We start from the raw sequence: 14,401 nt of genomic DNA, 5'->3' as shown, positions 1-14,401 counted from the left end.
GTAATCAACAATTTTTTCCATTCCCGGTACAAAGGACTGCGTAGTCATGGGTTATATAGGAACTTTTCAGTTATATTAATGTAACCCTTTTTATTTCAGAGGATTTGCAAAAGCATAACTGAGATAAGAATTTGGCTCAGTATATTAAACAATTGCTTCAACTATAAACCTTTTCTAGTACCCGAGACGCTATTGAAATTAAAGAGATTGGCTGTTACAAAACCCAATGTTTTTGTTTTTATCCTGGTTGAGAAATTTAATACATCTGTTCCAACAAGAAAATATCACAGTATCAAACAGAACAAACTAATCTCCTACTAAGCCAGTACAACAGGCTCGGCTGCTGATTGCAGAAAGAATTTTAAATGTTCTTTCTGAACCAAAGGCTTTGAGGTCATGCTCCTCTTGTATAGGTGCTTCCCATTTGTACTGATTTTGGTGGTGGAACTTATGTGAAATAGAAAGTAGATTTGGCTTCCCAAATGAAAGGGTTTTTGAAGATCCACAGATCTGCCATGCACAAGCATTTTGGCACAGGCACTCTGCTGACTCAGTTCTATTCTACTGCTGACTGATGCACAACTTCACACATCTCTGCAGCAGCAGAGGTAGAAAGGAATTACGAATCTTCACAGTTTTGAGGAGCTAATATGATATGGCAGAATACCACTTTTCCTTCTTACCTCATGCAAGGGTGCCTGTGGTAGTTTCCTATACATGTTGTTTTTATATGTCCCAACCCCTTCTCCTGCAGCATGTATCCTGTAATAATCTTGTTAGTCCTCTAGTGACCCAGAAGCCATCCCCTAAAAAAACAGTAACAAGCTTGATTTTCTAATGAACTACCAAAACCAGAAACACAGATGCAAAACATATAATTTGATTTAAAAAGAAGGCATAAAAGTGATCATTTAAAAAAGAACATGACAAAGTAGGAAAAAAAAACTTTGTTATTTTTCTTTTCCATCACTAATCACTTTTTAATGTCTTGTGGAATAACAGAACCAACTGCCATCATATATTATCTTCAGCTTATGGTAACAATCTAGAACAAAATGTAATTTAACATATTTTTGTTTCCACCTAGCTGTACCAGTTGAGAGGAATGTGCTGTATTTACAGACATGTACTTATCCTTTAAGATAGAAAATGTTTCCACTTTTAGTCACTATTTTCCTTATCTTCTCTCTAACTTTTATGAAGTAGTCATCCAAAGGTCAGCAAAAAACACGAGTGAGGACAGGAAAGGAATCTGTTCCTTTTTAATTAGAAGTGCCCTTGATTCACTCCCTCCCCTTCTCCCCTCAAATACTTTATATCTCTTCTAAGATCAGAAAAACAGTAAGTTAAAGTAGTAAAAGAGCAGTGATTTGACTGGAACTGAGAAGGCCATTTAGAAAGGGAGTACATTCTCCTGATTAATGTAGGGAAGTGATAAGATAAAATACATAAAGCATAGTAAGATTCTTACAGGAAGAAAAATGAGAACTCGTTCAGTGGTCAGCAGTGCCTTGTTAAGATATCTAAGTTTGTAATGGAATAGAAATTGCTAGCATTTCTTTGGGATTTTCTGTTAATACTCTTTACTTGACCTTTCTTAAAATAAGAAACAAGTTTTCAACATAATCTTCTTTAGCAGATGAGCTATTTCAATGCATTAGAATGAAAATATAGATAATCTGTAGTAGAGTTTAGAACAGGGAGTATACCCTGGCCTGCAGACCAGATCCAGCTTGCAGGGTTCCCCATGGGTCCAGATATTTGGCAGCAGGAGAGAGTAGGAGTTGCTTCTGTACCACCAAATTTCCAGATCCATGAGGAGCCTCACACTCTGCACAACGGATCAGGTGCCTGGCAGTGGTGGTGCCAGGCCCCCGGGACCCAAACCCGATGCAAGGTAGTGGGACGACCATGCCAGACCCAATCCCAGTATGGGGGGCCAAGAAGGAGTGGTGCCAGGCCCTTGTGGACCAATCCCAGGGCACAGGTGTGGGAGGAGGCAGTGCTGGCCCCAGGACCCAATTCTGGCATGCAGGGCTTATTCCAGCCTTCAGACCAGCCCCACTCCTCAGGCTGGTGGGTGCCAAAATATTGAGCACCACTGGTTTAGAACACTGCAACTAATCAACAAGTGGGCTGAAATAGCAGATTTGAGACACAGTCCTGAATAGCTTAACTTTTATAAGGGTTGGAGTGTTGATGTAGCCATGATAGTCTAGGAAATGTGCAAGAAGTAAGTTTTTTGTTTCTTTGGTTTTTTGGTGATACGTTTTATTGAAGGAACTGTATAGGATGTTAGACATGCTTCCAGACACCATCTTTTTTTATCTAACTTGCTCCAAAAGGGATCAGTTTAAACAGGACATACTTCTGGACTCCAGTGAACTTGGAGAAATAAACCTGAGACATACTTTGTTGCTATGCAGCAGACCCAAAACTTCTATCAAAAAATCCTGATGATAGCCAGCAAGAAAGAAAAAATTAGAACCAACTATCACAATAAGAGCCATCTCCCAGGCAGTAAACCAGCAACAGAGGAGAGAACAAGGATAATACCGACCAGAGTATGAACATCGTTAAACTATCACAGTCTTCCCTATCTCAGTCTGAAATTTCTGCAGTATTCAAAGGTCTAAATTTCTGCCTGGACAAAGAACCTGACAAGGTATTAATATGTGGGCCCAGATGTAAAGAAGAGCCCTTTGTGCCTGAAAGCTTGTCTAGCATCTTTCCCACTATACAGTTGGTTCAATGAAAGGTATCACCAAAAAAGGTTTTTCTCATTTACTATAGGGCATACTTATATATGTTATTTTTTGACTTCACTGGGCTCTGAGTGTGTATGACAGCTGGCCCTAAAGCCAGAATCATGATAATTGTGAGCTCATTAAGAGATTTCCCATTAGTTGAAAGCACGCATTAGTCTATCTGTGTTTGAAAGATTGTGGTGTCTAGGCTACTAGCTAAACTCCAGCCACAAACTCCATACCTTGCCTACCCAAGAAATTTTAGTACTGCACCACTCTCCAAGCACGTAATGCCTACTACCACATCTCCCCTCATCCCAGTTCACTGACCTTCACACTGCTGTTTATAAGTATGCTCTCTTAAAACTATGTTGCTCTTAGCATATTTTTTCCCTGTCCTCTTAAGCAGGAAACATTGTAGCTGCAATCATGCAGCTAGTCTGTCTCCCAGTCTTTCCCAAATTATCCTAGTTAATAACAGCTTCACTTGTCTTCCTCTTTCTTCTCCCATTTCCATAGAAATTCACGTCTATGCTTGGCTGGTTCCAACCTACCTCTAGCAAGTTAGTGCTGTATCTTGTGGTTGTATGGCAGGGTTGATTGTATAGTTTTAATAAGAAGTTAGACAAGGATTTGTATGCAGTGGTTTGGATAGAGATGATCCTGCTTCAGGCAGGGAGTTGGTACCAGGGCTAGGTACAGCTATTCAAAAAGCCTGAGGTAGAATCAATTTAAGTTATGTGGTTTTTTTTGTAAGCAGTGTTGTTTAATACGCATAGCAAACAGAACACACATTCACCCTTCGGTGTGGGGGAGGAGCAAAGCTTAGACTGGGTTCCACTATTTTTTAACTGCTCTGTGTGCCTCTTGTGTTCTCTTGTGTTCTCTTATAGTTATAGACCAGTTTCTGATTGCTCACACTGGTAAAAGCGTAATGTCGGTACCTGGTGTAAATGACCTCCAGAGGTCCCTTCTGGGCCTACTTTTCTGTGTTGGTGTGATTCTGTGAGTCACCTATTGTAAGCAAACTTTCCCAATTTTTACAACATGATTTTTTTTAAAGTACAGGTAGGTTTTTGAAGAAGTGCCTTGTAGTGTATTTGGATTTTTAACCTTAAATGTTTTGTTTCAAATATTTGAGATTTTAGTTTAAAAAAACCCCCAAACAAACAAAAAACCACAGGCATAATAGGTTATACCATGCTCACAGATTTCAACAACATAAATGCAAGAGAATCAAACTTACTGTGCAGAGACTAATTACACTAAAGAAATAAAGCAAGCTGAACTAAGAGCACTGAAACTATGCATCTGATAAAGTTTAAAGTCTGCAATCAATAACACCATTGCATTTCCTTTCTGAAGTAAAATGTTGACTAAAGTCAGTTGGTGACTTATAACTGATTTCAATAGATATCGGTTAAGTTCTAAGATAGCAGAACAGTGAATATTAAATGTTAAAATAATGCTTTTCTGTTCACTGCAGATATGTATTAAAAGCTATTTTCCCTGTCTTATCCCATTTATTTACTGAACCAGCAGGTTATTAAGTCTGTGTTCCTCAGTGTAAACGGCCACCCCATGACCAGGGTATGTGTGTGGGAGGGGAAGTGGGGGAAGAAGGGGAAGCAGTGATGCAGACTGAAGGAAAAGGCACAGAAGGGATGAGCTCTATAATCTATTCTTACTCCTATTTAGTGAGCAACCTCCCTTCTTTTTGTGTACCTGCAGTATTCTTTCAGACAGGAACGTATAGGAGATTTACAGTGTTACCAGTGAGTTTAACAATACTGGCACAACCAGCACCTTTTTCTTCCATGGCCTGTTATAAAGTCTGTTCCTGCTGAACCACCAATGAATGCCCCAGTGCAAATAAACATCCTACCACCATTGCCTTGAGCATCGTGTTGGGGATCATACAAATGAACAAAAGAAGGGGAGTGCACAAAAAAAGGCAAAATGAGAGGCATAGTCACAGGCAAAAATCAGCTCTGACCAACTGTTTATGCTTACCCATTAATAGCATGCATTGAATTTCATTTTTCTGAAACATCCAGAAATTGAATTGCAATAATTTTGTATGCCTGTCTGTCTTGAGATGCAGTAGACCCCATGGGTCCTTTGCTCTCCATACTCGTACGTTCTAATCTTTTGAATAGCAATGTCAATTCAGGCTATGCATGTGCTCTGTCTCCCTGTGCTCTTGTGAATGGCATAAAAGATGTAGCAGCTGCAAGCCAACAGTCCTGTCCCCCCTTACTCCCAATCCCTTGCTTTTATAGATGAGACTGAACTTGGTTATTTCCAAATCAAAGATATGGAGGAATCTTTTGTACAGTGAAATGAGACACTTTCTCAGCAGAATAGTAAACCAAAGCACAGTCTATTTTGCCGTGAGCATGTGTCTTTTCCTTGGAGAAGTGCTTTGTCTGCCACTCTTTCTGATAACACACTCAAAACTTGAGACAGTGACCGTAGTGTCTGGTTCTGGAAAAGAAACATCCAACAAAACAGATATCAGCACAACTTGACAAGGAGTGGCCAGGTACTATACCAATAGCTTCTGCAAGGAGAAGCCCAGAAGAATGGCAAGACCATGCATTCCTGTGCTAAAATCTGACATTGACAACAGTGGCATTGACACTCAGTGCATCAGCAGAAATTCTGGTCAGAGACCTGGAATCCATGCTGTCCATGTCAAACACAGAGCAGCGTGTATCAAGCACAAGTATAGCTCAGAGTGCAACAGACTTATCCCAGAGGAGGATCACAAGATTCCTTTCAAAGATGGATCTTCTACTTCTTTAGCTATCAAGGTATGGGAGCAAGGTGCTGGAGCCAAAGAAGGCTAAAGTACTGGCAGACGAAGTAGACCAGAATATTGCAAAATATGTAGACCAACATGACCGGAATCAGTACTAAAACTGATGCTGGCCCAATGAGCCATATCCAGTATCAAGATGCATCTTTGAAAGAAACTACCTTTACTCTTTGCCTCACCACTGGAGCAAGCACCAGCAGCTCCAGCATCAGTTCTGTAACTAACCATGTCATTTTATCCAAAGATTAAGTTTTCCTTGCCATTGTCATGATCTTCCTCCTTTCTCTGACTGAGCAGGGAACCCTCTCCCATTTAGTCTGAACAGTAGCCTACGGAGACCCCCCACCAGTTTCCTGTACTAGGCAGTAGCGCATGGCTGGCAGTGGACAAACTAGTCACAGTTTGGCCAATACTTTTATCATCTCCTATTTACACCCTGCGGAGCCAGGACTGGTTTAGAATCTGGTACTTACTCTTAAAAATAGCAAAGATTCTCTGTATGGGCTGCTGAACATGGCCTTGGATCTGGTCCAAGACCTATTAATAATTTTTTACTTGATTCTTTGCTGCAAATGTTCTGGACTGTCGCTGCAAAAATCAAGATACGTTTGACAGCAATATTATTCGTCACCTTGACCAGAAGAGTGGGCAAGCTTTGGGCCCTATGGGCAGAATTCTTGTATCCTTCCTTCCATAAAGACAAGTTGGAACCATTCCCTTGTGTAAAAAAAAATTCCAAGATGCTTTCTGGGTTTCATTAAAACAAATCCATAAAATGGCCCTTTTTCTTCTCCAAACCATATTCCACACAAGGACAGAAAGTGATAAAGACTCTGAACTTACCTGAGGTCTGCAGTGTTGTAGTGACAGAACTAAATATTACAAATTTGTTACTAAATCTTTCTGCTGTAAGAACCAGAGTATTTTATCACAAGACTGTCAACATGGTTAAAGCATTTTATGTGACTGTTACCAGCTGGCCGGTGTCCCTCTTCCATTTAAAGTCCTTGCCTTTAAAGATTTGATCCACAGGCAACATCACTGGCCTAGTTCTGAACTGTACTTAAAGCTGAGATGTGCAAAGCACCTGCTTCTTAATAATTATCTTCTGGTTGACAGCTAAATCAGGTACCAAGTTTGGGAGAGCAGTACTACAGGATTTTTTTTTTTTGGTGTATTTAATGTGCCTCATCCCACCATTCTGAGAAGATGCTGCTTGTGTCACTATGCATGAAGAGGCATAGAGAGACTGGCCAAAACAAGGTGGTTACTTTCCAGTACTGTAGAGTTCTCCACAACAGTATTGCCAGAGCAGATCCTACAGTATGCTCTTTATCTCTGCTTTCAATGTCTTCAGCAAAGGGAATTGAGGAAGGGGTCATGGACTCTGTCCTTTCTGTCCTTGCGCATAGCGTAAGGAAGCACCAGGCAATCGTACAGCCTTGATAGATACTGCTGTTAACATTATTCTGAGTTTGTCCACATGGAGCCCAAATGCATCTGAAGTGAGATTCGCTCTGCCCATATCACTTATTGCAGCATTTGTAACCATTCATTATTGCTCACTGTATTATGAACATGGGTTTCTCTCACAAACGTAGTCTCCTCTGGTTTACTGTATTTTTCAGGAGCATCCATCTCTTGGACAACTTTCTGAAAAACTGATAGAAAATAACATTAATGTTATCTTTGCAGTTCAAGGACACCAGTTTGATTGGTATAAGGTATGTTAAAATTTGGAATTGAAATTTAGTCCTTTCATGAAAGTGCAATGTGTATATAAACACTGTAACCCTACATGATTTTTTTTTTGCATTTTCCATAGGATCTTTTGCCTCTGTTGCCTGGTACTGTTGCAAAACAGATAGAATCACAAGCAGCTAATCTAAATGATTTAGTGATCGAAGCCTATCAGGTATGTTTTTTTCTGCAAAGGATTTTTTATACTTATTCCTATGTTTGGTTTAAAGTTGGGATATTCTAGGATACCAAAAAGAGTTAAGCATGGGTTGTTGTATATTGCCTCCTTTGAAATCCCTAGCCCAAGATCCATACCTGGTGAGCATTCTGAGTGATACGACCTGGTAATGGTTAGATTCTTAGTTTACTGGTGCCGTAAGTAAAACCAGTAAGTTACTGGTGCCGTAAGTAAAAGTAGATTTTCCTAAACAAGGGTAACTATTTTAAAGTTGGGCAGGGAGGGGAATTCTGCATTTCTGTCATGATGAAGAGCCAGGGTCCCCATCTGTCATCAGTTAGTGGGACATTTCAGCGCATGCATTACTTGCGGGTCTTGAAAGCAGGCACTGTGGAGTAGCCAAAGACACATGAGGGCATGTCGAATTGATTCAAATCAATTTATTTCATTAGATTTCACCTTTACTTTGTGTTGTCTGTCAAAGTAAAAATACCTATTTTGAGAAAATTCCCAAGGTCTTCACTAAGTAGTATTTCATTAAGGCCACAGTATTTTAGTATTCTACATGATGGATGGAATATTCCTTGCAAAGCTAGTTCAGATCTGCAAGCACAGCAGATTTCTATGTTCCATTATAAATATAACTCCAGTGTCTAGATATCCCAAGATTATTTGTCGTGAAAAGAAGTGAAAATTCACAATGTAACCATTTTATTTACAGGAGTTTCTTTGGGACTTTCCTGTTCTCTCCACCCACTCTTTCATCTTTTCCAGCTTTCATTTTCCAAATCCTCTTTTCCTTTTCTTTCTTCCCACTCTGATGTTTTTGAGTTGGAGACTTCCAGTTGTTTCATGTTTCTAGCATTTTTTCACACAAATACAACTGTGAACTGGGCTTGCACGTTTTGCTTTCATGAAACAAAATGTATTAACCTAAGAAAATGAATTTAGTGTTGATTACAGTGGGCCTTATGCACTTTTGTTCCAAGTAGGAAAACCTATTGGTTTATTTATGGAAAACCCTGGTTGAAAATCCCTGGCCAAAAACATCTAAAATGAGTCACTGATGTTCAAAGTTACTAAGATAAACATGTTTTCAAATGCATGTAATTAAGTTTCTTTTGGTAACAGTGAAAATGTCCCATTAAGCTAAATTTTAAAACCTATTAAAACGTGAGATCTTTTTGAACAGCTTACAACTATTAGCAATCTGCTTTAATATAGCTGTAAAAGACCAAAAAAAGTACTATTATTTTTAAAATTATCATGTGAAATATTGAGATTACCCCAATGTCTTTTGCTAAGTTGTTAGTCTTTATTATTTTATATTACAGTAGCATTGACAAGTCCTAACTATCTTATTTGTCAGCCAGGCTACTTGACAAAGTACTAACTATCCTGAATAAATTGGTAAGACTAATTCCAGTAGCTTTTAAATCATCCTGAGGCTTGTTTATAGGAGACAAGCATCCTGAACAAATGTGAGATGTCATAAATGAAACTGTCAAGCCAATTTGGAACCTTTTGTTTAGCATGGTGTTAAATAATGAAATTGTCACTAAAACAACCTGTTTTTATTATACATAATCATTACAACAGGTTCTCAAATGATCAGAAATATAGTCACAAAACCATGTAAAAACAGCTGGAAACTTATATACAGATATCCTAACCTTTTTCAGAGTTACTAGCTCTGTGCTTGTGTGAAATATAATTGAGTCTTTATATGCAAGGCAATGCTCTTATTCATTCCTTTTATTCAGTCAGACACGCTTTCTTCGTTTTTAAATCTATTGAGTCAAGCATGCTGGTGGCATTAGATAGGTGAAAATGCAATATTAATAAAAGTATTTTTTTTATTATTATTATTATTATAGAAACTGATCTCTGAAGTGAAAATCCAGGTGGATAACCAGATCAAAGATCTGTATTTCAACATTACAGCAATCTGTCCTGATGGAAGTAGGAATACAGGCATGGAAGGGTGCAAAAACGTGAGATATGATGAAGAAGTATGTTGGGATTTTTTTCCTAGTCTCAAAGAAGTTGGGCTACTTATTGTGTTTTTCTGTTAATACATATCCAGTTGTCTGAGATATACTTGGGCTTTATTTCAATGGAAATTAGATTTTTGTGACTGCAGTCACAGACTACATTTCTGTGGCTTTATTTCTCCTAAATCTTTTTTTTTCAAATCTTGCTCATCTCATGGAGGTAAGGATCAGAGTTTTGTTAGAACCAGCTAAGGTTTCTCAGAATCATTCTTTTAATTCCATCATCAAATAAGATTGGGAAGGCATCTTCAATTGAAGAGTCTTAAAAACATCTGAGTAAAAGATGTCATTAGAAGCCGACTGACAGCAGCCTGATTGCATGAATTGTATTGGAATGCATTGGAGCTCTTGGAATAGGACTGGGTGGGTGGCCAGAGCTTAATTTTTGGTGACAGTCGTGAGTGGCATGAAACCAGTATAGACAGACCCTTTTTTCTCCTTACTTAAACCCCCCCCACAAAAAATCCCTACGGTATTTACTCAAATCCAAGACAAAAATCCCCCCTCCCCTCCATTTAACATCAGTGGTCCTTGTTTTGGATTCAGATACAAAGCAGTGGGGGGGGGGGGGGGCGGAGGTTGCTGCCACTCTGGCCACAATCTGGGTTCAGGGTCCAAGCTGCACCTGTTGCCTGACAGAGCTGGAGAGTTAGCACAGCCAGTGGGGGTAGGTCAGGAGGGATGACAGAGGGGGCAGTGACTGTGTACTCACTGAGGGGAGGACACATGGAGTGCAAGCATGGGGGGGGTTAAGTAGCAAGGGGGAAAGGAGTGCAGGTACTCTAGGGGCAGGTGGTGCAAGAGGACAGGCCTCAGGGGGCAAGGTATGGGGCGGCAAGCTGTTTGACTCCCTCACTGCCTGCTCCACTTCTGGTTCCTCTACCATCTCTCCCACCACCTACCACTGCTTTCTCCACTGCAGTGGTGTGGTGCGCAAATGTAAAACAACCCTCCAATAATTAGATCCTGTACATGGAAAAGTATAACAAATTTATACATTTTCCATGTATAAAATGTAAATATCGGGGGGTTGTCTTAAATTCAGAGTTGTCTTGGATTTGGGTAAATATGGTAATTGGTCTGTATATTTTGAAACTTGGGATATTTCAAATAAAAGTAATGGGCTGGTTTATGTCCATCTGTGCTAGTAATACCTATTCATGGAATTGATTCTAGGACTATAGCATCTTGCACCAAGAAAATGAGATGCATGGGGAAAAAATTGTTTCCTGTTGATTAAAAGCACGTGTCCTTATGCAAAAGCTTCTCTACTGAGTCCTTTATTTTATATATTTATTCCACTACTTGAACTAGCAGAGTAATTCATTTAGCTTTTCAGGAAGGAGTCTGTTTTTTTAAAGTAGGAGGTCAAGGAGTTCTGTTCATTTTGCTTTGGGCAAGCTGCTTAGCTGATGTCACTCGTATCTATGTACATAGGCGGTCACAAAACAATGGATTTACAGTGTGACATTCAGAAATTAGAATGTAGCTCACAATTGTTTACATTTTATTTGCATGGTTGATTGCAGCTTAGCTCCTGGGGTTATAAATGGGCTTGCTAGGATTTTGTGGGGTTTTTTTGTTTTTTTTAATTTAAGCTCAGCTACAATGCACGTCGTCATAGCAGTAGGATTGGAATCTTAATGAGCAGAAAAATAAATGTTTATATTTGTTTCTGTTTAATTCAAAAAAGCTGAGCCAATTCAGTGTAAAAGATTCCAAGTGTAATTCTAAAGCTAGATGCAACTGAAAATCAGTCATCCTTGAAGTTAACTCTCCCACCCTTTTTTACAGTAAATCTGCCTCGCAACTTTTTTTTTACCAGCAGAATGCTTTTTCTTAATTCTTGCATTCCTTTCATTGTCTAATCCTTCTTCCTTTCTCTTCATACTAGAAACAAAACTATACTGTATACTGAAGAGACCTATAACCTCCTCACAGTACAGAGACCACAGCTAGCCTTGGTTATTATATGTGGCAGTATTCATGCTGTTTCCTAGAAGTGTGTTAATACTGTGTGAGAGCAGCCCAGGACTATCGCATCCTGCACCAAGAAAACAGGGGCGAAAGTAATAAGTAAACAAGCAGAAATCATATCCTTCTGGTTTAAAAGCACATCATTCTGAACAGAGCTTCTTTACTGTTGTCCATGAGTCATTACTGAGGCTTTCTTTAGCCTGCCTCAACAAAGGGTCACTGGCAAAACAAAATCTAGCCTACTCTAGCGGGGAAGGGCAATCATGTGGGAAGGAAAGCGAAGCAAAAGTGAATGGTTTTATTTTCTTGGTAGATAATCCTAACTTCCTAAATACATTAGAGAGTTTCTTGTTTTTCTATGTCTGAGCTTTGATTCCTTTCCCACAGATTGTTTTGCATCCATTCTTTTTGTTTGTGTATCCTACTCTGATTAACTCAAGTACCAATCTTCTCTTTCCAGTCAGCCCATTGAGCAGCTAGTACCTTTCATAAGCAGTTAATTCAATCCATCGAAAAAAGGGTAGCACTGACTCTAAAAATTCCTGAATCTGGTATAAAGTTTGAGGGCCAGTCAAAAGTTTTTTGCTCAGCCAAACATTATTAGAAAATAATAATAATTGGAATTTGCATAGAGAATGTGTACATTGTCACTGAACACACAAATATTTTTCACTGTAGCCTTCTACATCAAAGGCCTTTTTCTACTAGTAAACATGGGTATCCCAATCTTCTAAAAGACCTTGTCCTTTTTGCTCAACCATTGTCACACAGCTTCCATCACTTTGCTGTCATTCAAAAAATGTTGCTCTCATATTCTGTCCTTCATTTTCTAGGATGGCAGTCCATCCAAACAATGCCTCTGTGGTGCACAAATGGGTATGTGGGCAAGTGTCATGCAGAAGCAGTACATTAGACATATCTCCTTTCAGTTGTTTGCATGAAATGTTTCCATTTCTTCAGTGTCTTGCCATAAACTTCTGAGCTTGCTGCAGACCCCTTAAGCAAGAAGTCAACAAGAAGAGCATGTCATTACTATGGTTTATTTATGAGACAAAAATTAGGAGGCAGCTTGTTCTACCACTTTTGGAGCTTCCTGGGCTTCTCATAGCCATAGATACCTGTTCAGTGGCAGGGTGGCATATTCCAAAAAATGGATGCAGAAAAACAAAAAGAAAATCAGAAAAGTCAGTTTGAAGGGATTTGTAGCATACCTGAAAGTTGCTACTCTAGCCTTCCATGTTCTCAGCTCTCCATCTATCTCTCTTCTCGCTTGCTGCTCTGTAGCCACCAAAACGTAACACTGCCTGCTTTTCAGTAGAGCTAATTAGTTTAGGCCATGCTAATACTACATGGCATCTAGTTCTTCATTGATGGCACTTTTTTTTTTTTTAAATAAGTTTCAAGGAGCTTTTCCATATATAATCACAAGAAAGTTACGGGAATGCAAGACCTCTCCCACTGCTGGACACTCTTTATGGGATGCCTTCTCTATCATCCCCTCCAGCTGACTCTCTTCCTGATGGAAGAATGCCAAATGAGTCACTGGTTTCTGCTTCCTGGTAACAAGTGAACTGAAAACAGAGATCTCTCTCTCTCTGGACTACAGCCCTTATAAAAAAAACACGTTTGCTATCTCATTGATAAGTTATAAAGAGAAGCACTCACTCATGTACTGCTAATAAACTCATAACAATATGTGACACTGAGGAGGAGGGTATATTTTGAACAGTGGAAACTAAGTACGGAGGGAAATGTAAGTAGTCTTTTAGTAGCAAAGGCCATACATGACCGATTCCAAAGTATACATGCTTGTCTTAGAAGCCAAACATGATGAGCCTTTAGATGTTTCTATAATATTTATATATAAATGCAGTCTTTATTTTTGTCTTAGGTGCTTTTCAATGTATCCATTGCAATGAAAGGATGCACTACAACTGGAGGACAAAAATATGCAGTACTCAAGCCTATTGGTTTCAATGAAACCACGATAATTAATATATATAGAAATTGTGCCTGTCTGTGTGAGGACAGTGCAAGGCACAAAAAAGTATGTGCTGATGAAACTTTTCTTGATGGGGAAAAGTCCCATTGCAAAGCCACTAACTGCAGTTCTAATGAAGATGCATCTTTTGAGAAGTGCAAGATGCACCAAAATCAGCTTGTTTGCAGTGGTCAAGGAGATTGTATACGTGGGAAATGTTTCTGTCACAAAAGCAAGCTGGGCAAAGTGTATGGCAAATACTGTGAAATGGATGATTTCTCTTGCCCATATCACCATGGAATTTTGTGTGCCGGTAAGCTTTAGAATTTAAGTGCACTTCCTTTCCCCTCCTTCAACCATCTGTTGTACAGAGTATACATCTTACTAATAATGAATATGATTGTCAAATACTTTTTAAAATAAAACTGAATGAATCACTAGCCATGGAAACTGAAGTTCTGATGTATCAAAATTTTTCCAAGCTAATTAAATTGGTGTCTTAGATACCTTTGTTAAGGCATTCCTACAGTTAAGTACTGGGTCCTTGCTCTGGAGATGTGACCAAGTTTCAGTTTGACCAAGTTAGGCTTCTAGGATCCCAGTCCAGCCAGTGAAGAGAACTGAGAAGCACCAATAAGCATTTTGGGTTTAGGGGTGCATGGTGAATGGGGGCTGGGAGTTTCTTTAAAGTGTCATGAATAATAACTGCCTAGAGCAAATGCTAAATGTGATTGGTAGGGACCTACCAAATTCGCAGGTGTGCAATTTTTTTTTTTGTTTTTTTGTTTTTTTTACAGAAAACAAATAATGTGAGCTCAGTTAAAAACAGTGGGCTCTGTGATTTTGGCCAGGCTTGCTGGGAAAAAAAAATCTTACCAGCAAGCAAAAAAAAGGGTGTGAAAC

General features: G+C 39.2%; 1 protein-coding gene across 6 annotated transcripts in view; it reads left to right on the top strand.

The window, feature by feature from the left end:
- Nucleotides 1-14,401, top strand: part of ITGB8 (integrin subunit beta 8) — a 96,091-nt gene that overhangs the window by 58,715 nt on the left and 22,975 nt on the right. For all 6 annotated transcript variants that reach the window (XR_016442287.1, XM_090046806.1, XM_090046810.1 and 3 more), the window contains exons 7-10: nt 7,197-7,292; nt 7,394-7,483; nt 9,364-9,498; nt 13,409-13,811. Coding sequence is in view for 5 of the 6 variants with exons in the window: in XM_090046806.1 (XP_089902932.1) it covers nt 7,197-7,292; nt 7,394-7,483; nt 9,364-9,498; nt 13,409-13,811 (724 nt within the window). In the remaining variant the exon portion in view is untranslated. The remainder of the gene's footprint in view (nt 1-7,196; nt 7,293-7,393; nt 7,484-9,363; nt 9,499-13,408; nt 13,812-14,401) is intronic.

The sequence above is a fragment of the Crocodylus siamensis genome, chromosome 5 (genome assembly GCF_052110815.1).
Source record: "Crocodylus siamensis isolate JL-2025a chromosome 5, ASM5211081v1, whole genome shotgun sequence".
NCBI classification, from domain to species: domain Eukaryota; kingdom Metazoa; phylum Chordata; order Crocodylia; family Crocodylidae; genus Crocodylus; species Crocodylus siamensis.
The sequence above is the reverse complement of the archived record's forward strand: the minus strand, read 5'-3'. Positions and strand labels throughout refer to the sequence as shown.